At 62.1% G+C, this 20,222-nt stretch overlaps 2 protein-coding genes across 6 annotated transcripts in view; both read right to left on the bottom strand.

Annotated features, from left to right (window-relative positions):
• Positions 1-6,164, bottom strand: part of SETD1A (SET domain containing 1A, histone lysine methyltransferase) — a 40,336-nt gene extending 34,172 nt beyond the window's left edge. For all 4 annotated transcript variants that reach the window (XR_013346508.1, XR_013346507.1, XR_013346509.1 and 1 more), the window contains exon 1: positions 6,072-6,164. The gene's annotated coding sequence lies outside the window, so the exon portion shown is untranslated. The remainder of the gene's footprint in view (positions 1-6,071) is intronic.
• Positions 6,165-10,697: 4,533 nt separating this feature from the next.
• ORAI3 (ORAI calcium release-activated calcium modulator 3) lies at positions 10,698-17,229 on the bottom strand. Of its 2 annotated transcripts, none has more exons than XM_077820504.1 (2): positions 17,190-17,229; positions 10,698-12,849 (listed from the first exon to the last, which is right to left on the bottom strand). In XM_077820504.1, the coding sequence occupies exon 2, from the start codon at positions 12,841-12,843 to the stop codon at positions 12,352-12,354; it is 492 nt and encodes a 163-aa protein (XP_077676630.1). In that variant the 5' UTR covers positions 12,844-12,849; positions 17,190-17,229; the 3' UTR covers positions 10,698-12,351. The 2 variants fall into 2 exon arrangements, with proteins under 2 accessions (XP_077676630.1, XP_077676629.1); XM_077820503.1 differs by lacking the exon at positions 17,190-17,229 and adding an exon at positions 15,753-16,327.
• Between the last annotated feature and the right edge of the window lie 2,993 nt (positions 17,230-20,222).

Raw genomic sequence — 20,222 nt, 5'->3', positions numbered from 1 at the left:
GACCAGCCCCCCCGACCTCAGCTCCCCCCTCCCCCCACTCCTCGAGCGCCTCTTCTCCCAGCCTCCCTCCCCATCCGACCAGCCCCCCCACCTCAGCTCCCCTCCCCCGACTCCTAGAGTGCCTCTTCTCCCAGCCTCCCTCCCATCCGACCAGCCCCCCCGACCTCAGCTCCCCCCTCCTCCCACTCCTCGAGTGCCTCTTCTCCCAGCCTCCCTCCCCATCCGACCAGCCCCCCACCTCAGCTCCCCCCTCCCCCCACTCCTAGAGTGCCTCTTCTCCCAGCCTCCCTCCCACCCGACCAGCCCCCCCGACCTCAGCTCCCCTCCCCCCACTCCTAGAGTGCCTCTTCTCCCAGCCTCCCTCCCCCTCCGACCAGCCCCCCCGACCTCAGCTCCCCCCTCCCCCCACTCCTAGAGTGCCTCTTCTCCCAGCCTCCCTCCCCATCCGACCAGCCCCCCCACCTCAGCTCCCCCTCCCCCCACTCCTAGAGTGCCTCTTCTCCCAGCCTCCCTCCCCACCCGACCAGCCCCCCCGACCTCAGCTCCCCTCCCCCCACTCCTAGAGTGCCTCTTCTCCCAGCCTCCCTCCCCACCCGACCAGCCTCCCCGACCTCAGCTCCCCTCCCCCCACTCCTAGAGTGCCTCTTCTCCCAGCCTCCCTCCCCATCCGACCAGCCCCCCCACCTCAGCTCCCCCCTCCCCCCACTCCTAGAGTGCCTCTTCTCCCAGCCTCCCTCCCCACCCGACCAGCCCCCCCCACCTCAGCTCCCCTCCCCCCACTCCTAGAGTGCCTCTTCTCCCAGCCTCCCTCCCCCTCCGACCAGCCCCCCCCACCTCAGCTCCCCCCTCCCCCCACTCCTAGAGTGCCTCTTCTCCCAGCCTCCCTCCCCACCCGACCAGCCCCCCTGACCTCAGCTCCCCTCCCCCCACTCCTAGAGAGCCTCTTCTCCCAACCTCCCTCCCCCTCCGACCAGCCCCCCCGACCTCAGCTCCCCCCTCCCCCCACTCCTAGAGTGCCTCTTCTCCCAGCCTCCCTCCCCATCCGACCAGCCCCCCCCACCTCAGCTCCCCCCTCCCCCCACTCCTAGAGCGCCTCGTCTCCCAGCCTCCCTCCCATCCGACCAGCCCCCCCGACCTCAGCTCCCCTCCCCCCACTCCTAGAGTGCCTCTTCTCCCAGCCTCCCTCCCCCTCCGACCAGCCCCCCCACATCAGCTCCCCCTCCCCCCACTCCTAGAGTGCCTCGTCTCCCAGCCTCCCTCCCCCTCCGACCAGCCCCCCCACATCAGCTCCCCCTCCCCCCACTCCTAGAGTGCCTCTTCTCCCAGCCTCCCTCCCCCTCCGACCAGCCCCCCCACATCAGCTCCCCCTCCCCCCACTCCTAGAGTGCCTCGTCTCCCAGCCTCCCTCCCCCTCCGACCAGCCCCCCCACATCAGCTCCCCCTCCCCCCACTCCTAGAGTGCCTCTTCTCCCAGCCTCCCTCCCCACCCGACCAGCCCCCCCCGACCTCAGCTCCCCTCCCCCCACTCCTAGAGTGCCTCGTCTCCCAGCCTCCCTCCCCCTCCGACCAGCCCCCCCGACCTCAGATCCCCCCTCCCCCCACTCCTAGAGTGCCTCTTCTCCCAGCCTCCCTCCCCCTCCGACCAGCCCCCCCCACCTCAGCTCCCCTCCCCCCACTCCTAGAGTGCCTCTTCTCCCAGCCTCCCTCCCCCTCCGACCAGCCCCCCCACCTCAGCTCCCCCCTCCCCCCACTCCTAGAGAGCCTCTTCTCCCAGCCTCCCTCCCCCTCCGACCAGCCCCCCCACCTCAGCTCCCCCCTCCCCCCACTCCTAGAGTGCCTCTTCTCCCAGCCTCCCTCCCCCTCCGACCAGCCCCCCCGACCTCAGATCCCCCCTCCCCCCACTCCTAGAGTGCCTCTTCTCCCAGCCTCCCTCCCCATCCGACCAGCCCCCCCACCTCAGCTCCCCTCCCCCCACTCCTAGAGTGCCTCTTCTCCCAGCCTCCCTCCCCCTCCGACCAGCCCCCCCACCTCAGCTCCCCACTCCCCCCACTCCTAGAGTGCCTCTTCTCCCAGCCTCCCTCCCCATCCGACCAGCCCCCCCCACCTCAGCTCCCCCCTCCCCCCACTCCTAGAGTGCCTCTTCTCCCAGCCTCCCTCCCCCTCCGACCAGCCCCCCCACCTCAGCTCCCCCCTCCCCCCACTCCTAGAGCGCCTCTTCTCCCAGCCTCCCTCCCCACCCGACCAGCCCCCCGACCTCAGCTCCCCTCCCCCCACTCCTAGAGTGCCTCTTCTCCCAGCCTCCCTCCCCATCCGACCAGCCCCCCCCACCTCAGCTCCCCCCTCCCCCCACTCCTAGAGTGCCTCTTCTCCCAGCCTCCCTCCCCCTCCGACCAGCCCCCCCGACCTCAGCTCCCCCCTCCCCCACTCCTAGAGAGCCTCTTCTCCCAGCCTCCCTCCCCTCCGACCAGCCCCCCCCACCTCAGCTCCCCCTCCCCCCACTCCTAGAGTGCCTCTTCTCCCAGCCTCCCTCCCCATCCGACCAGCCCCCCCCACCTCAGCTCCCCCCTCCCCCCACTCCTAGAGTGCCTCTTCTCCCAGCCTCCCTCCCCCTCCGACCAGCCCCCCCCACCTCAGCTCCCCTCCCCCCACTCCTAGAGTGCCTCTTCTCCCAGCCTCCCTCCCCCTCCGACCAGCCCCCCCACCTCAGCTCCCCCTCCCCCCACTCCTAGAGTGCCTCTTCTCCCAGCCTCCCTCCCCCTCCGACCAGCCCCCCCACATCAGCTCCCCCTCCCCCCACTCCTAGAGAGCCTCTTCTCCCAGTCTCCCTCCCCCTCCGACCAGCCCCCCCGACCTCAGCTCCCCTCCCCCCACTCCTAGAGTGCCTCTTCTCCCAGCCTCCCTCCCCATCCGACCAGCCCCCCCGACCTCAGCTCCCCTCCCCCCACTCCTAGAGTGCCTCTTCCCCCAGCCTCCCTCCCCCTCCGACCAGCCCCCCCGACCTCAGCTCCCCCCTCCCCCCACTCCTCGAGTGCCTCTTCTCCCAGCCTCCCTCCCCATCCGACCAGCCCCCCCACCTCAGCTCCCCTCCCCCCACTCCTAGAGTGCCTCTTCTCCCAGCCTCCCTCCCCCTCCGACCAGCCCCCCCACATCAGCTCCCCCTCCCCCCACTCCTAGAGAGCCTCTTCTCCCAGCCTCCCTCCCCCTCCGACCAGCCCCACCACCTCAGCTCCCCCCTCCCCCCACTCCTAGAGTGCCTCTTCTCCCAGCCTCCCTCCCCATCCGACCAGCCCCCCACCTCAGCTCCCCTCCCCCCACTCCTAGAGTGCCTCTTCTCCCAGCCTCCCTCCCCATCCGACCAGCCCCCCCGACCTCAGCTCCCCTCCCCCCACTCCTAGAGTGCCTCTTCTCCCAGCCTCCCTCCCCCTCCGACCAGCCCCCCCACATCAGCTCCCCCTCCCCCCACTCCTAGAGTGCCTCTTCTCCCAGCCTCCCTCCCCCTCCGACCAGCCCCCCCACCTCAGCTCCCCCCTCCCCCCACTCCTAGAGTGCCTCTTCTCCCAGCCTCCCTCCCCATCCGACCAGCCCCCCCACCTCAGCTCCCCTCCCCCCACTCCTAGAGAGCCTCTTCTCCCAGCCTCCCTCCCCACCCGACCAGCCCCCCCACCTCAGCTCCCCCCTCCCCCCACTCCTAGAGAGCCTCTTCTCCCAGCCTCCCTCCCCATCCGACCAGCCCCCCCGACCTCAGCTCCCCTCCCCCCACTCCTAGAGTGCCTCTTCTCCCAGCCTCCCTCCCCACCCGACCAGCCCCCCTGACCTCAGCTCCCCTCCCCCCACTCCTAGAGCGCCTCTTCTCCCAGCCTCCCTCCCCATCCGACCAGCCCCCCCACCTCAGCTCCCCCTCCCCCCACTCCTAGAGAGCCTCTTCTCCCAGCCTCCCTCCCCATCCGACCAGCCCCCCCGACCTCAGCTCCCCTCCCCCCACTCCTAGAGTGCCTCTTCTCCCAGCCTCCCTCCCCACCCGACCAGCCCCCCTGACCTCAGCTCCCCTCCCCCCACTCCTAGAGTGCCTCTTCTCCCAGCCTCCCTCCCCACCCGACCAGCCCCCCTGACCTCAGCTCCCCTCCCCCCACTCCTAGAGCGCCTCTTCTCCCAGCCTCCCTCCCCATCCGACCAGCCCCCCCGACCTCAGCTCCCCCCTCCCCCCACTCCTCGAGCGCCTCTTCTCCCAGCCTCCCTCCCCATCCGACCAGCCCCCCCGACCTCAGCTCCCCTCCCCCCACTCCTAGAGTGCCTCTTCTCCCAGCCTCCCTCCCCATCCGACCAGCCCCCCCACCTCAGCTCCCCCCTCCCCCCACTCCTCGAGTGCCTCTTCTCCCAGCCTCCCTCCCCATCCGACCAGCCCCCCCACCTCAGCTCCCCCCTCCCCCCACTCCTAGAGAGCCTCTTCTCCCAGCCTCCCTCCCCATCCGACCAGCCCCCCCGACCTCAGCTCCCCTCCCCCCACTCCTAGAGTGCCTCTTCTCCCAGCCTCCCTCCCCACCCGACCAGCCCCCCTGACCTCAGCTCCCCTCCCCCCACTCCTAGAGCGCCTCTTCTCCCAGCCTCCCTCCCCCTCCGACCAGCCCCCCACCTCAGCTCCCCCCTCCCCCCACTCCTCGAGCGCCTCTTCTCCCAGCCTCCCTCCCCATCCGACCAGCCCCCCCGACCTCAGCTCCCCTCCCCCCACTCCTAGAGTGCCTCTTCTCCCAGCCTCCCTCCCCATCCGACCAGCCCCCCCACCTCAGCTCCCCCCTCCCCCCACTCCTCGAGTGCCTCTTCTCCCAGCCTCCCTCCCCATCCGACCAGCCCCCCCACCTCAGCTCCCCTCCCCCCACTCCTAGAGCGCCTCATCTCCCAGCCTCCCTCCCCCTCCGACCAGCCCCCCCACATCAGCTCCCCCTCCCCCCACTCCTAGAGTGCCTCTTCTCCCAGCCTCCCTCCCCCTCCGACCAGCCCCCCCGACCTCAGCTCCCCCCTCCCCCACTCCTAGAGAGCCTCTTCTCCCAGCCTCCCTCCCCCTCCGACCCGCCCCCCCAACTCAGCTCCCCCTCCCCCCACTCCTAGAGTGCCTCTTCTCCCAGCCTCCCTCCCCATCCGACCAGCCCCCCCACCTCAGCTCCCCTCCCCCCACTCCTAGAGCGCCTCTTCTCCCAGCCTCCCTCCCCCTCCGACCAGCCCCCCCACCTCAGCTCCCCCCTCCCCCCACTCCTAGAGAGCCTCTTCTCCCAGCCTCCCTCCCCATCCGACCAGCCCCCACGACCTCAGCTCCCCTCCCCCCACTCCTAGAGCGCCTCGTCTCCCAGCCTCCCTCCCCCTCCGACCAGCCCCCCACCTCAGCTCCCCCCTCCCCCCACTCCTAGAGTGCCTCTTCTCCCAGCCTCCCTCCCCCTCCGACCAGCCCCCCCACATCAGCTCCCCTCCCCCCACTCCTAGAGAGCCTCTTCTCCCAGCCTCCCTCCCCCTCCGACCAGCCCCCCCACATCAGCTCCCCTCCCCCCACTCCTAGAGTGCCTCTTCTCCCAGCCTCCCTCCCCATCCGACCAGCCCCCCCACCTCAGCTCCCCCTCCCCCCACTCCTAGAGCGCCTCTTCTCCCAGCCTCCCTCCCCATCCGACCAGCCCCCCCACCTCAGCTCCCCCCTCCCCCCACTCCTAGAGCGCCTCTTCTCCCAGCCTCCCTCCCCATCCGACCAGCCCCCCCGACCTCAGCTCCCCCCTCCCCCACTCCTAGAGAGCCTCTTCTCCCAGCCTCCCTCCCCCTCCGACCAGCCCCCCCGACCTCAGCTCCCCCCTCCCCCCACTCCTAGAGCGCCTCTTCTCCCAGCCTCCCTCCCCCTCCGACCAGCCCCCCCGACCTCAGCTCCCCCCTCCCCCACACCAGCCTCCTCCCCCACAGCTGCCCCCACCTCCCCCCGGGAGCCTCCCCCCCCGCTGTAACCGTCCCCTCGCGCGCCGCTCCTCACCCGCCGCCCGGCCCCGCCCCCTGGGCCCCCCCCGGCCTCCCGCGCGCGCGTCCCCCGCCGCCGCTCTCACCTCGCTGCTCCCGGCCCGTCCCCCCCCGCGCGCGCGGCCTCCTCGCTCGGCGACCAGGGGGGGCCCGCTACTGCCGCCGCCGCCGCCGCAGACAGGGAGAGGGGGCGGGGCCAACGGCCGACGTCCCGTCGGCTCGCGCGAGAGTTCCCGCTGGCTCGCGCTGCCCCCCTCCTGTCTCCGGCTCTCTGTGTTCGCGTCCGCGCTTTCGACGCAGGAAATTAGAGCGACTCGCCTCCGCTCCGGGTGGGGCCCGGCTGGAAGGCCGTCCTCCTCTCTCTCTCTTTCGTTGTGCTGGGGGACAATTTTTTTTTTCTTTTTCATCCCCAGCTCGGGAAAGATGACGAATCCGCGGAAGGGAAACAGCAGCTAGCCCCCCAGAAGAGAAGGAGGCGCATTTTCGCCACGGAATAGCATAAATTTAAATATATTTACATAATGAATTGCAACGTAGCGGAGAGGTAAAAGGAAGAACGTGAGTCGCCGTGATGCACCGCGCTATTTTTTGAAGAGGATAATTGGAGATATAGGGATTGAATCAGCTTTGGTGGAATCGCGGCTAGGTCCTAGGGGGAATATAAAACTTCAGAACTTTCGTCATGGGATGGAATAAATTTAAATAATGTTAAATAATCAATTACTACATTAGTAACGGGTAAAACCATGACCTTTGATGCGTCATATTATTTTTAAAGCGGGGGAGAGACTTGAATGTTTAGAGAACGAATCCGGTCTCGCGAAATCACAGCTAGGGGAGGAGAGTGTTATTTGCCTCCAGCACTTTCGCCATGGCCATGGATTGTATTTAAATGAATCAAAATATTTGATTACACCAGCATAGACAAGACAACAGGAGGTAGATGATCCCTGTCCCACCCCTTCTCGGCTCAAACTACTTTTTTAAAGGGGAGAATGGGAGAGGCAGGGATCGAATCTACTTTGGGAACATCATAACTTGTTCCTTGGAAGGAATGAGGGATTTTTCAAACTCTGCACTTTCGCCATCGGAAGGAATACATTTAAATATATTTTAATAATTTAGTGCACAATTGTAGGAAAGCCAATAAGAGGAATGAGACACACCCCCCCGTATATCATATTTTATATTGGGGAAATAGGAGACTGAGAAATACAATTTTGCCAAAGGAGATACTATCTAGTACCAAGGAAGGGAGGGGAAACCTACTCGTTCATTTGTACACAGCAGTTTCGTCATATGATTGAATACAGTTGATTAATTTTACAATATTGTTTACACTGTAATAACGGAGCCAATAGGACGAAAATGACCCCATCCTCCAAAAACAATCACCAAATTATTTGTGTGGAAAGTAATGGGAAGTTCAAGTATTTAATCTGCTTTGGCAAAATGCCAGCTGGTTCCATAGACGGGAGGGATACAGTTATTCTTACCTTCCACTTTCACTCTGAAATAGAAGAAATTTAAATACATTAAAGTAACGAATTACAATGCTAGAGGAGAATGAGAGGGAGGCAAATGAGTCCATGGATTAGATAATATTATTTAAAAGGGAGTAATTGGATATCACAGGATTGAATCTGCATTAGCGAAATCACAGCTAGTTCCAGTGGCTGGGGGAATCCTAAGGGATTGATTCGTCTACCGCACTTTTGCCACAGCGTGCAACAAATTACAATACATTAAAATAAATAATTTTAAAGAGTCACGAGTAGGAGAGGAATCAGCTCCTGGATTAACATAATATAATTATTTAATTTTAAGGGTTATGCCGAACCTGCTAAAGCCAACTACAGCTGGAGCCAAGTAATGATGAGAGGAAGAAGGAAAAAAACTACTTTCTCATCTGCTGCCAGCACTTTCGTTACAGGGTAGAAAAATCATTAAATAAATTATTTAAGGTTTCAGAGTAAATTAATTAAGTTACACAACTTCGGAGAGCAGAAATTCAACCGCTACGTCACTAACTTTTTTTAAGCCCCTGGATAAATTGTGTGGAATCTAGATAGCTAATCAATTGCCTGATACTCCCACCCACCCTTCCCAGGAAGACAATAAAAAGCCAGTGACTCGCCTTCAGCACTTTCTTCATTGTCAATTAATTGAAATAAATCTAAGTCATTAATAAAACCATCCAAAATCTCATAAGAAGCCAAATAAAATGCCAATTCATCAAGGCTGATAATTGTCATCTACTTGATAGAGGAGATGGGTGAGTCTGTTGAATCTGCTCGTGCCCTTCCATAGGCTCAATTACAACCTCTTGAGACCTATCTTGTGTCCTCTGGGACGTATTTTGCATCCTCTGACCTATCTTTTGATAGTCGGAAGCACTTTCAAAACGATTAATTACCACCGATTCTCCCTATTTCTTTAATCAGCCCCACCCATTCACATTTAGAGGAGGAGGCCGCATTTAATTACAAATGGTTCAAAATATTTCCATATGTAGTTTTCACAAGTGTTGAATCTACTGACCTCAATGCACACCCCTGCTGTGTCGTTGCCACAAGGGGTCAACATAGTGTTGAGTGCAAGGAGATGCATTAGGTGCCCCCAGCTAATCTCCTCCTCAATTTACACGTTACCCCAGTCCCCTTTGACGCCCGCTAGCATTGAAAGGCAGCAAGCTACATTCTGGGTCCTGCTCATCTTTATTTAGGGGGTGGGGTAATAAACCCCTTGTACCCAAGATCTGCCACCAATATTAACATTGCACGAGGACAATACGCAGATAGCCCCCACAGATACCCCCGCCCCAGCAGATTCCACCACGTGTATAAATGAGACTTGTTGCCGCATAAAAGTGGATGGAGCATAGATGGAGAAGGCCGTGCCCCCTTATTAACCCTCCTAACCAGCCGCTGACCCTGGTACAGCTATAAAGGCCCCTTAATGGTCTTTGTCCTTTCCTAACCTCCCTATTTAACTCAAGCACCTGCCAACCATTGGTGGGAAAAGTTTGTTATGTGAAATACCCAACATGGTTTCAATTTAAGGCTGTGACAGACCTGATCCACATCTCCGGGGACTCCTAGGAGACTCCCAGCCAACCGAGGTAGGCAAAGTACAGTTTGTTCCAAGACTAAAGTGACATGAATTACAAAACTCCTTCAGGGCTTGTGTATGTAGAGGAAAGAAGAAAAAAAAATACACAAACATAGGGTGACCAGATAGCAAATGTGAAAAATCGGGACGGGGGTGGCGGGTAATAGGTGCCTATATAAGAAAAAGCCCCAAATATCAGGACTGTCCCTATAAAATCGGGACATCTGGTGACCCTATGCTAACACATTGTGATGGTCGTTCTTGTGGTTAAGATACCAGACAGGCTCTGGATGGCTGGGTTCTATGCCCATCTCAGCCGCAGCCTCCCTCTGGGACTTTGGGCCAATCACTGAATCTCTCTGGGCCTCAGTTTCCCCATCTATGAAGTGAGAAGAATGATCCTGCCCTTGTCTATTTTGAACGCGAGCTCGCTGGGACAAGGATCCTGATCTCAGTCAGGGCCTGCAGGAAACAGGGAGTGAGAAGAACGAGATGAAGTAGAAATAACTAATAGCAACCCGGCATTTGATTTCCCTTGTTGCAGGTCACCTCTACAATCCTCTGGTGTAATTGACTCATTTCTCTCACCAGAGGGCAGCAGTTACCCAGATATTTCAGACCTAGCTTAAAACTAGCTCCCTACCTACCAACTGTTCTGTCCTTTGGGGTTACCTCTGTCCTGGAGACAGTTGGTTCCCAGTCAGAGGGTAGGATGGGAGTTGGCACCCCTAGAAGGGAAAGGCCCCCCATGCCCATTCCTCACCCTGGGGCCAGATGGGAGCTGGGACCCCCTACAAGGAAAAGGGCCCGTGTCCCATTCCCCAGCTAAAGTTTCACACTGAACAGCTGTTAATTCATTTTCTCCACCCCTGACGAGCCCAGACCTGAGTTCAGCCCTGGGGGTTTCGGTTCATGGCGTCCCTAAAACCAGGCACACACCCTAAGCCTGCCCTTCCCTGAGTCTCACCGACACCCCGTTGCTGGGAGAGGCCGGGCCTGGAGTAGCGAGGAGCTCCCCACACAGCCAGAGCTCCTGCCCTGCTCCTCACAGCACCCCCTGCTGGGTGAGGCAGGGATGGCAACATCTGCTCCACCTCTGGCCCTCCCATCCCAGACTCTGAGGCAGCCTGGCCCTCTGGGCTCCCTTTCCCAGGCCCTCGTCTCGCTCTGGCCCTGGGCCCAGCTTGCCCCTCCCTCTCTGGCGAGCAGTGTAAATATTTCAAGGCTGGGTAAATGTTTATTCTGGATCAGGGCCATCAACAGAGTCTGTCCCAACTCAGGGCTCAGCCTGTCTTCGAGTGGGGGAGATGCAGGTGCCCCCTGCTCTAACGCAATAACCCCCATGCCCCTGCCAGAACTGGGGAGCGAACCCAGGAGTCCTGGCTCCCAACTCCCCACTTCTAACCCACCAGACCCCACCCCTGTCCCATAGCCGGGGAGAGAACCCAGGAGTCCTGGCTCTCAGCCCCTCTGGTGGAGGGAGCTGGGGCCATGCATGTGGGTCCAGCTGTTAGGCAGAAACTGCTTTGCCTCCAGAGAACCACCTGTGTCTACAATCGCTCCAGGGCTGCCCATGCAAATAAGTGTCCCCAGCCAGGCCCTTTGCCAAAGACAATCGTTTATTTACAAACTGACAAAAAATGACAGGCGCAAAAATACCAGAAAATCCACCAGCAGAGCCCAGGGGGCTGGAGCCAGCCACCATCCCCGGCGCGGGATCGAACTGTCGGCATCAGAGGGAACAGGCACCCCCCGGCTCTGACCCCCAGACCCCACTCCCCTCCCAGTACCAGGCTGCTGGGGATGATAAGGCACCGCAGTATGGCTGTGAATTGCTCTGCATATATTAATTTCTCAGTATCTCTTGCACATGGTTCTGTCCTTCCGGCTAAGACACGCATTTCTGCTCGCCGCCCCGCAGGGCGGAGTACACAGTATTGTGGGCCCTACACAAAGCACTGGCAGTTTGTTTCCATTAAGCTACTTGCCCGCTCATTGGCTGGATCTGTGACAACATATTATAGGCCCTACCAAAACAAAAACAAAAAGGAAAAAAAAACCAAACCCCCACTGACTGGCTGTTTCAGTTAAGCAGCTGGCTGGAACTGCACCACCACATTATTACAGGTCCTGCCAAAAACACTGATTCGGCAAAGCAAGATATGCTCCCCTCCCATCCGCAGACAACACCACATATCGTAGGTCCTACAAAAATATAGTCTGTTTTGCTCTGCTAAAGTACCTGCTCCCGGCTGATAGAAACGAAGCACAAGACACATTATAGGTCCTACAGAGCTGGCTTTTGTTTTGGTTTAGCAATGGGTGTTGCCTTCTGCTGGCTCCTTTAGGGACAGGGTATGGACCGTATTATCAGAGGGCCTACATTAATGGTAGCTACCGTTTTGTTCTCTGCAGTGGGGCACTTGGCCGTAGCTAGAGAGCAAAAGTCGCGAGATCAGCTAATGAGTCACTAATTCTACTTAATGACGAGTGGGGAAAAGGACACAGGCTCCAACCCAGCTGGGACTGGCTGGCTCAGGGGGACACGGGGCCTTCCCCCTCCAGGACAGGGCTGGGGGGTCGGCTGGCCCCCAGCCCAGGTGCCTCTGGGACAAGCGCCCCACTCCCATAGCCACCGAAGGCTGGAGAGGCCGTCGTTGCGGAGATCCCGCACTAGGGGGCAGCGCGGAGGCAACGTGGTTGAGAATAACACCCCGGCATCTACCCCCAGCTCTGGGCCCGCTGTACCTGACGGGTGGGCGAGCCCCAAATCTGTGCGTATGCCCCACTGCAGACCCCAGCTTGGTCCTATCAGTGGCTATACATTCCCCCGATCGGTACCGGCGTGCCCCACACAGCACCCCCCTCCCCACCACCGCGAGCCCATTACCACAGCCCCAGCAGGGGAAGCACAGGAAGGAGAGGGGACAGGGAGCGGTTCGCCCAGCTGGCATCTCCTGGGCAGTGCCCGGTCGGGCCGGAGAAACCAGCCCCACTTCCCCCACGATTGGGGCGGCGTGGTACGGAAAAGCCAGCCCAAAAGCAGCAGAGGAAGGAGGAGAAGACGGCGGAGAACGACCCCAGCTGTGGATCATCCCCCAGCCAGCCGCCGTCTCTCCTGCCCGGCTCACGCAGCCTCCGCTCGGGGAAGGCGGGGGGAGCCGCGAATGTCTTCCGGCCATCCCCGGGGCAGCAGCCCGCTCCAGGCACCCCCTGCGGTCGGGAGTGGGGGCGGGGGGCGCCCCGGATCCGGCCTCACACAGTTTGCACCCCGGTCGCCTCCCCGTCCAGCTGGTACTTAATCTTGCTGAGCTCCTCCAACTCCTGCTGGTGCCGGTCGGTCTTGTGGCTCACCAGCGAGCGGTAGAAGTGGAGGGCGAACACCACGAACACCACCCCCACCGGCACCATGATGACGGTGGAGGCCACGGCGGCGTCCCAGCCGCCGCGGCCCACGGGCATGAACTTGACCCAGCAGATGAGCACCACCTCGGTGAGGAAGAGGAAGATGCCCAGGGCGGTGGAGAAGCCCCAGGCCAGCTCGATGTAGCGGTGCATACGCTCGTGGGGCGACTCGTTGACCGAGTTGAGGTTGTGGATGTTGCTGACGGCCTCGATGTTGGGCAGGATGCAGGTGCTGACCATGAGGGCGAAGAGGTGGACGGCCACCAGCACCGTCGTGCAGGCGCTGAAGGCAATCAGCAGCCCCCGCGGGTAGTCGTACTTCTCCAGCTGCACCTCCACCATCGCCACCTGCAGGGGGCGCCGGAGACACCGTCAGCCCTCGCGGGAGCCAGCCAGCCAGCCCGCCCCCCCGCCCGGCCCTGGGCCCGGGTCAGAGCCCGTGCCCCCTGGAGGGGACAGGCCCCAGGCCCCATTCCCCACCCCCTGCCCCGGGACGGGATCACAGCCAGCTCCCCCTGGAGGGGACAGGCCCCAGGCCCCATTCCCCACCCCCTGCCCCGGGACGGGATCACAGCCAGCTCCCCCTGGAGGGGACAGGCCCCAGGCCCCATTCCCCACCCCCTGCCCCGGGACGGGATCACAGCCAGCTCCCCCTGGAGGGGACAGGCCCCAGGCCCCATTCCCCACCCCCTGCCCCGGGACGGGATCACAGCCAGCTCCCCCTGGAGGGGACAGGCCCCAGGCCCCATTCCCCACCCCCTGCCCCGGGACGGGATCACAGCCAGCTCCCCCTGGAGGGGACAGGCCCCAGGCCCCATTCCCCACCCCCTGCCCCGGGACGGGATCACAGCCAGCTCCCCCTGGAGGGGACAGGCCCCAGGCCCCATTCCCCACCCCCTGCCCCGGGACGGGATCACAGCCAGCTCCCCCTGGAGGGGACAGGCCCCAGGCCCCATTCCCCACCCCCTGCCCCGGGACGGGATCACAGCCAGCTCCCCCTGGAGGGGACAGGCCCCAGGCCCCATTCCCCACCCCCTGCCCCGGGACGGGATCACAGCCAGCTCCCCCTGGAGGGGACAGGCCCCAGGCCCCATTCCCCACCCCCTGCCCCGGGACGGGATCACAGCCAGCTCCCCCTGGAGGGGACAGGCCCCAGGCCCCATTCCCCACCCCCTGCCCCGGGACGGGATCACAGCCAGCTCCCCCTGGAGGGGACAGGCCCCAGGCCCCATTCCCCACCCCCTGCCCCGGGACGGGATCACAGCCAGCTCCCCCTGGAGGGGAAAGGCCCCAGGCCCCATTCCCCACCCCCTGCCCCGGGACGGGATCACAGCCAGCTCCCCCTGGAGGGGACAGGCCCCAGGCCCCCTCCCCCACTCCTTGAACACATCACAGCTGGAACCAAATTCCAGCAGGGCTCCTTTCCCAGCTGCTCTGGGGTGCAGGGCGGGCTCAGCAAACACCAAATATTTCCCAGGCTCCGACAGCTCAGTCACTGTGTTTAATGCCGTCTCGGGCAGGGGGAATGGAGGCAGAAGGGCAGCATAATAAAGTTTGCGTTCAAGGGGTGCAAGGGGTGGGCTCGGCGCAGTGCTGCGGAGCGTGGGGGGGAGGGGTTGGCAGGGGGCATGAAGTGGGTCTCGGAGCCCGGCCCAGCCCATGGGCACTGGGCGAAGCAGGGACGGAGGGAAGGGGGGTGGGTCACATTCATGGGCAGCACCAGTGGGAGACACTGCCAGGGATTAAGTCCGGGGGGGGGCAGTGGGCAAGGTGGGGGAGAGATCTGCCACCCTGGGCCCTTCAGTCCAGCCCCCAAAAGGGAGAGGGCAGCTTCCAGAGGGGGCAGTTAACCCTCACAGTGCCATTGCGGTCACCACTCCAGATTGACCCAACCCCCCCCTCGGGCAAGAGGGGAGTAAATAGGACGCCAGACTACGGACCGGGGAGCCAGGACTCCTGGGTTCTATCCCCGACTCTGGGAGAAGGGTTGTGTGGGCAGCGCTGCCCCCTACTGGAGGGGATCCGGCCCCTTTGTGTTTCCCAGACCGGGCGCAGGCTGGGAATCGGAGGTCAGGCCTCCCCAATCGAATTAACACAGCCACCGGCCAACAAACCGACAAGGCCACCCAGGGGGCTGGATAAGAGCTGGTGCCCCCTAGAGGGGAGAGGCTCCATGCCCCATTCCCAGGCTGCAGCGGTAGATTCCAGATTCCTCCCCCCGAAGCCTAATCAGTGGCTGCGGTTCCTGGGGACGGGGCTGGATGGAAGCAAAATTATCTTCACAGAGAGACAGGAGGGCCTTGAAGGGGAAAGATCAGGGATCCAGGGCTGGGCTGGCAGGGGGCTGCGGGTCGGGAGTGAGGGGCACCGGCAGGGCTCAGGGGGGGGGACGGGCAGGGCAGGGCTGGGCTGGCAGGGGGCTGCGGGTCGGGAGTGAGGGGCCCCGGCAGAGCTGGGGGGGGGGGACAGCTGTCTCATCTTGTTGCCAGGTCTGTGAGGGTGTCTCATCCCCACCGCCCTGGGGTCAATTAACCACAATTAACACGCGGCCCCGTGGCCTGGCCGGGAGGGGAAGGAAAGGAGGTTGCCAGGCTAGCTGGAGGGGGAGGGGCAGATCTGGGCCTGGGTGACAGTCCTCCTGGCTCCCAGCCCCCGGCTCTAGCCTCCCGTGACCCCCCAAATACAGCTACAGCTCGCCAGGATGCCTGGGTTCTATCCCCAGCTCTGGGAGGGGAGTGGGGTCCAGTGGGTTAGAGCAGGGGGGGCTGGGAGCCAGGACTCCTGGGTTCCATCCCCAGCTCTGGGAGGGGAGCGGGGTCCAGTGGGTTAGAGCAGGGGGGGTTGGGAGCTAGGACTCCTGGGTTCTATCCCCAGCTCTGGGAGGGGAGTGGGGTCCAGTGGGTTAGAGCAGGGGGGGCTGGGAGCCAGGACTCCTGGGTTCCATCCCCAGCTCTGGGAGGGGAGCGGGGCCCAGTGGGTTAGAGCAGGGGGGGTTGGGAGCTAGGACTCCTGGGTTCTATCCCCAGCTCTGGGAGGGGAGTGGGGTCCAGTGTGTTAGAGCAGGGGGGGTTGGGAGCCAGGACTCCTGGGTTCTATCCCCAGCTCTGGGAGGGGAGCGGGGTCCAGTGGGTTACAGCAGGGGGGGTTGGGAGCCAGGACTCCTGGGTTCTATCCCCAGCTCTGGGAGGGGAGCGGGGTCCAGTGGGTTACAGCAGCAGGGGTTGGGAGCCAGGACGCCTGGGTTCGCTCACCATGGCGAAGCCGGAGAGCAGGGCCGAGGTGCGGCTCGAGGCCTTGAGCTTGGCCCGGCTGAGGTAGAGCCGGCGCCAGTTGAGGGCATGCAGCGAGTGCTGGTTGGCCCCCATCAGCTCCAGGTAACTGTGGCGGACGAACTCCCGGTAGGTGGGAGAGACCCCCAGCGTGTCCGCCGCCTCGGGGTTCAAGGGCTCCCGCTCCCCCTCGCCTCCCAGCTCCCCCTCGCCCTCGGCGCCCCCGCCGGCCTTCATCGGACCTGGGTGGCGAGGCCTCAGATCCCCCACTCGGTGGGGAGGGGAGACCAGGGAGCACCCAGGCAAGAGGGGGGCGGGGTGGGAAAGACAGGAAGGGGGGGGGACAGGCAGACTGTGGGGGAGGTCACAGATTGCTGAGGGGAAAAGGCAGGGGAAACTTGAGGGAAGTATGGGGCGGGGGGAGACCTCAGGCAGGGGAGGGGAAAGGGGGGCACCGGGATGCCCTGGTCAAGGAAGGGGGAACCAGTGGGGGGATGGGACTGCAGAGACTTCCATGGGCAGGGATCACCAGGGGAGGGGATCCACGGAGAAGGGGATGGAGGGGGTGCGGGGGGCTGTCTGGGGGGGAAGGAGCCGGAGGGGAAGTTCGGGGTGGGGGGGAGGGCAAAGGAGGAGAAGGGGCGAGGGTGGGGAGCTGAATCAGGAAGTGAGTGGGGAGGGGGAGGGAAAGTGGCTGGGGGAAGTGCCGGGGGCGGGGGCGCTGTCCCGGGACGGGGGGGAGCAAAGGAAAGAGCCCGGGGGGGAGGGTGGTCCCTGCAGGAAGGGGCTGGGGGAGCCGGGATCGGGGGGGGTCCCTGTCCTAGGAGGTCCAAGCGGGGAGTGCCCGGGGTGGGGGGGGGGGCTAGCCCGGGGGGGGCAGCAAAGGGAAGAGCCCGGGGGGTACCTGCAGGAAGGGGCTGGGGGAGCCGGGATCGGGGGGGGGGGTCCCTGTCCTAGGAGGTCCAAGCGGGGAGTGCCCGGGCTGGGGGGGGGCAGCAAAGGGAAGAGCCCGGGGGATACCTGCAGGAAGGGGCTGGGGGAGCCGGGATCGGGGGCGGGGGGTCCCTGTCCTAGGAGGTCCAAGCGGGGAGTGCCCGGGGTGGGGGGGGCTAGCCCGGGGGGGGCAGCAAAGGGAAGAGCCCGGGGGGTACCTGCAGGAAGGGGCTGGGGGAGCCGGGATCGGGGGGGGGGTCCCTGTCCTAGGAGGTCCAAGCGGGGAGTGCCCGGGCTAGGGGGGGCAGCAAAGGGAAGAGCCCGGGGGGTACCTGCAGGAAGGGGCTGGGGGAGCCGGGATCGGGGGCGGGGGGTCCCTGTCCTAGGAGGTCCAAGCGGGGAGTGCCCGGGGGAGGGGGGCGCTATCCCGGAAGGCGGGGAGTAGAGGGAAGGGCCCGGGGGGTTCCGGGGAAGCGGGGCTAGAACCTGGGGCGCTCGCAGCCGATGCCCGGGTGCGCGGCTCCGGCAGCCGCGGCGGGGGAGGGGAAGGGAAGGGAAGGGCCGGGCCGGGCTGGGCGGGACCAGCCGGACTCAGCTGTCCCGGGCGGAGTTTTTAAAGGGGAAGCGGCCGCTGGAGGGGGGAGGGGCGGGAGAGACGCGGGGCTTCCGCTGGGGACACCCCGCCCCGCGCCGAGCACCCCGGGGCGCAGCGCGCTGCCTGGGCTGGGGGGGTCTCGGGCGCGCCGCTCCCGCCCCCGCCCCACGAGCGCCCCCCGCAGGCCGCACCCGAGTGCGGCCAAGGGTCCGACAGAGAGAAAGAGGGGCTGCCTGGGGTGAAGAGTTATCGATGGGGTGGGTGGGTAGGTGGGGGGCAGATGAGAGGTGGGCAGGTATGAAGCGGGGGGTGGATGGATGGGGAGATGGGAGGTTGATGGGTATGTACGGGGGGGTGGATGGATGGGTGGGGAGATGGGAGGAGGTGAGTAGATAAAGAGGCGGGTGGGTATGCATGGGGGTGGATGGATAGATGGGTGGGGAGATGGGAGGTAGGTGGGTAGATAAGGAGGTTGGTGGGTATGTAGGGGGTGGATGGATGGATAGATGGGTGGGTAGATAAGGAGGTTGGTGGGTATGTACGGGGGATAGATGGATGGGGATATGGGAGGTTGGTGGGTAGTTAAGGAGGTTGGTGGGTGTGTACGGGGGTGGATGGATGGATAGATGGGTGGGGAGATGGGAGGGTAGATAAGGAGGTTGGTGGGTATGTAGGGGCATGGATGGATGGGTGGGGAGATGGGAGGTTGGTGGGTAGTTAAGGAGGTTGGTGGGTGTGTAGGGGGGTGGATGGATGGATAGATGGGTGGGGAGATGGGAGGGGGTGAGTAGATAAGAAGGCGGGTGGGTATGTACGGGGGTGGATGGATGGATAGATGGGTGGGGAGATGGGAGGGTAGATAAGGAGGTTGGTGGGTATGTACGGGGGATGGATGGGTGGGGATATGGGAGGTTGGTGGGTAGTTAAGGAGGTTGGTGGGTGTGTACGGGGGTGGATGGATGGATAGATGGGTGGGTAGATAAGGAGGTTGGTGGGTATGTAGGGGGTGGATGGATGGATAGATGGGTGGGTAGATAAGGAGGTTGGTGGGTATGTACGGGGGATAGATGGATGGGGATATGGGAGGTTGGTGGGTAGTTAAGGAGGTTGGTGGGTGTGTACGGGGGTGGATGGATGGATAGATGGGTGGGGAGATGGGAGGGTAGATAAGGAGGTTGGTGGGTATGTAGGGGCATGGATGGATGGATGGATGGGTGGGGAGATGGGAGGTTGGTGGGTAGTTAAGGAGGTTGGTGGGTGTGTAGGGGGGTGGATGGATGGATGGATAGATGGGTGGGGAGATGGGAGGGGGTGAGTAGATAAGAAGGCGGGTGGGTATGTACGGGGGTGGATGGATGGATAGATGGGTGGGGAGATGGGAGGGTAGATAAGGAGGTTGGTGGGTATGTACGGGGGTGGATGGATGGATGGGGAGGGTACATAAGGAGAGAGGTGGGTATGTACAATGCGGCATGGATGGATAGATGGGTGGGGAGATAGGAGGTTGGTGGGTACATGAGGAGGCTGGTGGGTATGTCCAGGGTGTGGATGGACGGGTGGGGAGATGGGAGCGGGGTGGGTACAGAAGGAGACAGGTGGGTATGTACAAGGGGGGGGATGGATGGATAGATGGGGTGGGGGGGTAGAATAGAGTTGGGGGTATATGAGGAGCTGGCTATGGATATTTACGTGGATGGAGGAAGGGAGAACTGGGCAGACATGATGAGATGGATGGATGAGGAGAGACACACCGCTGCTCAGAGTATCGACTGGAGCTCCTGGGATGTAACCGTCCTGCGGCTGGTGCCGGGACATGGGGTTCTGGTACCGGGGAGGCAGAGGGCTGGGCCCAGCCTTGAGAGTCTGAGGTTTAATAATGAAAGTTGAGCCTCCTGGGAAACTTGCATCCCAACCGTCTTCCATCCCCAACTCTGGAAGGGGAGGGGGGGGTCTAGTGGGTGAGAGTATGGGGGGGCTGGGAGCCAGGACTCCTGGGTTCCAAGTGAGACTCTGCCAAAGTAATTTGCACATCAACCCGTGTCAGGCCATTTACCCATCTATAAAATGGGCATCTCAAATAGATTTAAGGGAAATTGTGTTTATTAATATTCCTTGCAGTCTATGAGGGGCTTCTCCAGCTCAAACCCACCTAGTCCAGTTTCAGGGAAGCCTTGGCTGATCAGGGCAAAGTTTCTATTCCTTCAGGGAAGAGTGCAAATTGTTCTCTAGGCTCAAGCCAATTTCCCAGCCAAGGTCAGGGAAAGTCCACAGGGCTCAGAGGCTCTTTAAGGATTTCAGAGGTGGAAGGGTAGAGGAACCATGAGGCCATGTCCTTTCATCTCCTACATAGCCAGCCCAGAGAAGTTCACTCAGTGATTTCTGCCGAGAGCTCAGAGCTTGTAGGGTGACAGGCCGGCCTTGCCTTCGACACCCAAGTCAACAACAAGAGGTCACAATGCTCTGGAACTGTAGATGTATGTATGGGGGTGGCCAGATATGGGGATGGGTGGGGGGTAGACTGATAGGTAGCTATATACAGGGTTGAGTAGATGGGTAGATAGATAAATAGGTATGGGGATGTGAATAGATAGATACTAGGGCTGTCAAGGAATTAAAAATATTAATCCCAATTAAACATGCAATTAGTTGTCTTGTTAAACAACAGTAGAATACCATTTAATATTTTTGGATGTTTTCTACATTTTCAAATATTAATGTCAATGACAACACAGAATACAAAGTCGACAGTGCTCACTTTATATTTATTTTTATTACAAATATTTGCCCTGTAAAAACCAAAAGAAATAGTATTTTTCAATTCACCTCCTACAAGTACTGTGATGCAAACTCTATCATGGAAGTTGAACTTACAAATGTAGACTTGTGTACAAAAATATTTAAAACACAAACATTCAAAAATAAAA

The sequence above is a fragment of the Eretmochelys imbricata genome, chromosome 6, assembly GCF_965152235.1.
Source record: "Eretmochelys imbricata isolate rEreImb1 chromosome 6, rEreImb1.hap1, whole genome shotgun sequence".
Lineage (NCBI taxonomy): Eukaryota > Metazoa > Chordata > Testudines > Cheloniidae > Eretmochelys > Eretmochelys imbricata.
This window is presented reverse-complemented; position numbering and strand designations above follow the sequence as displayed.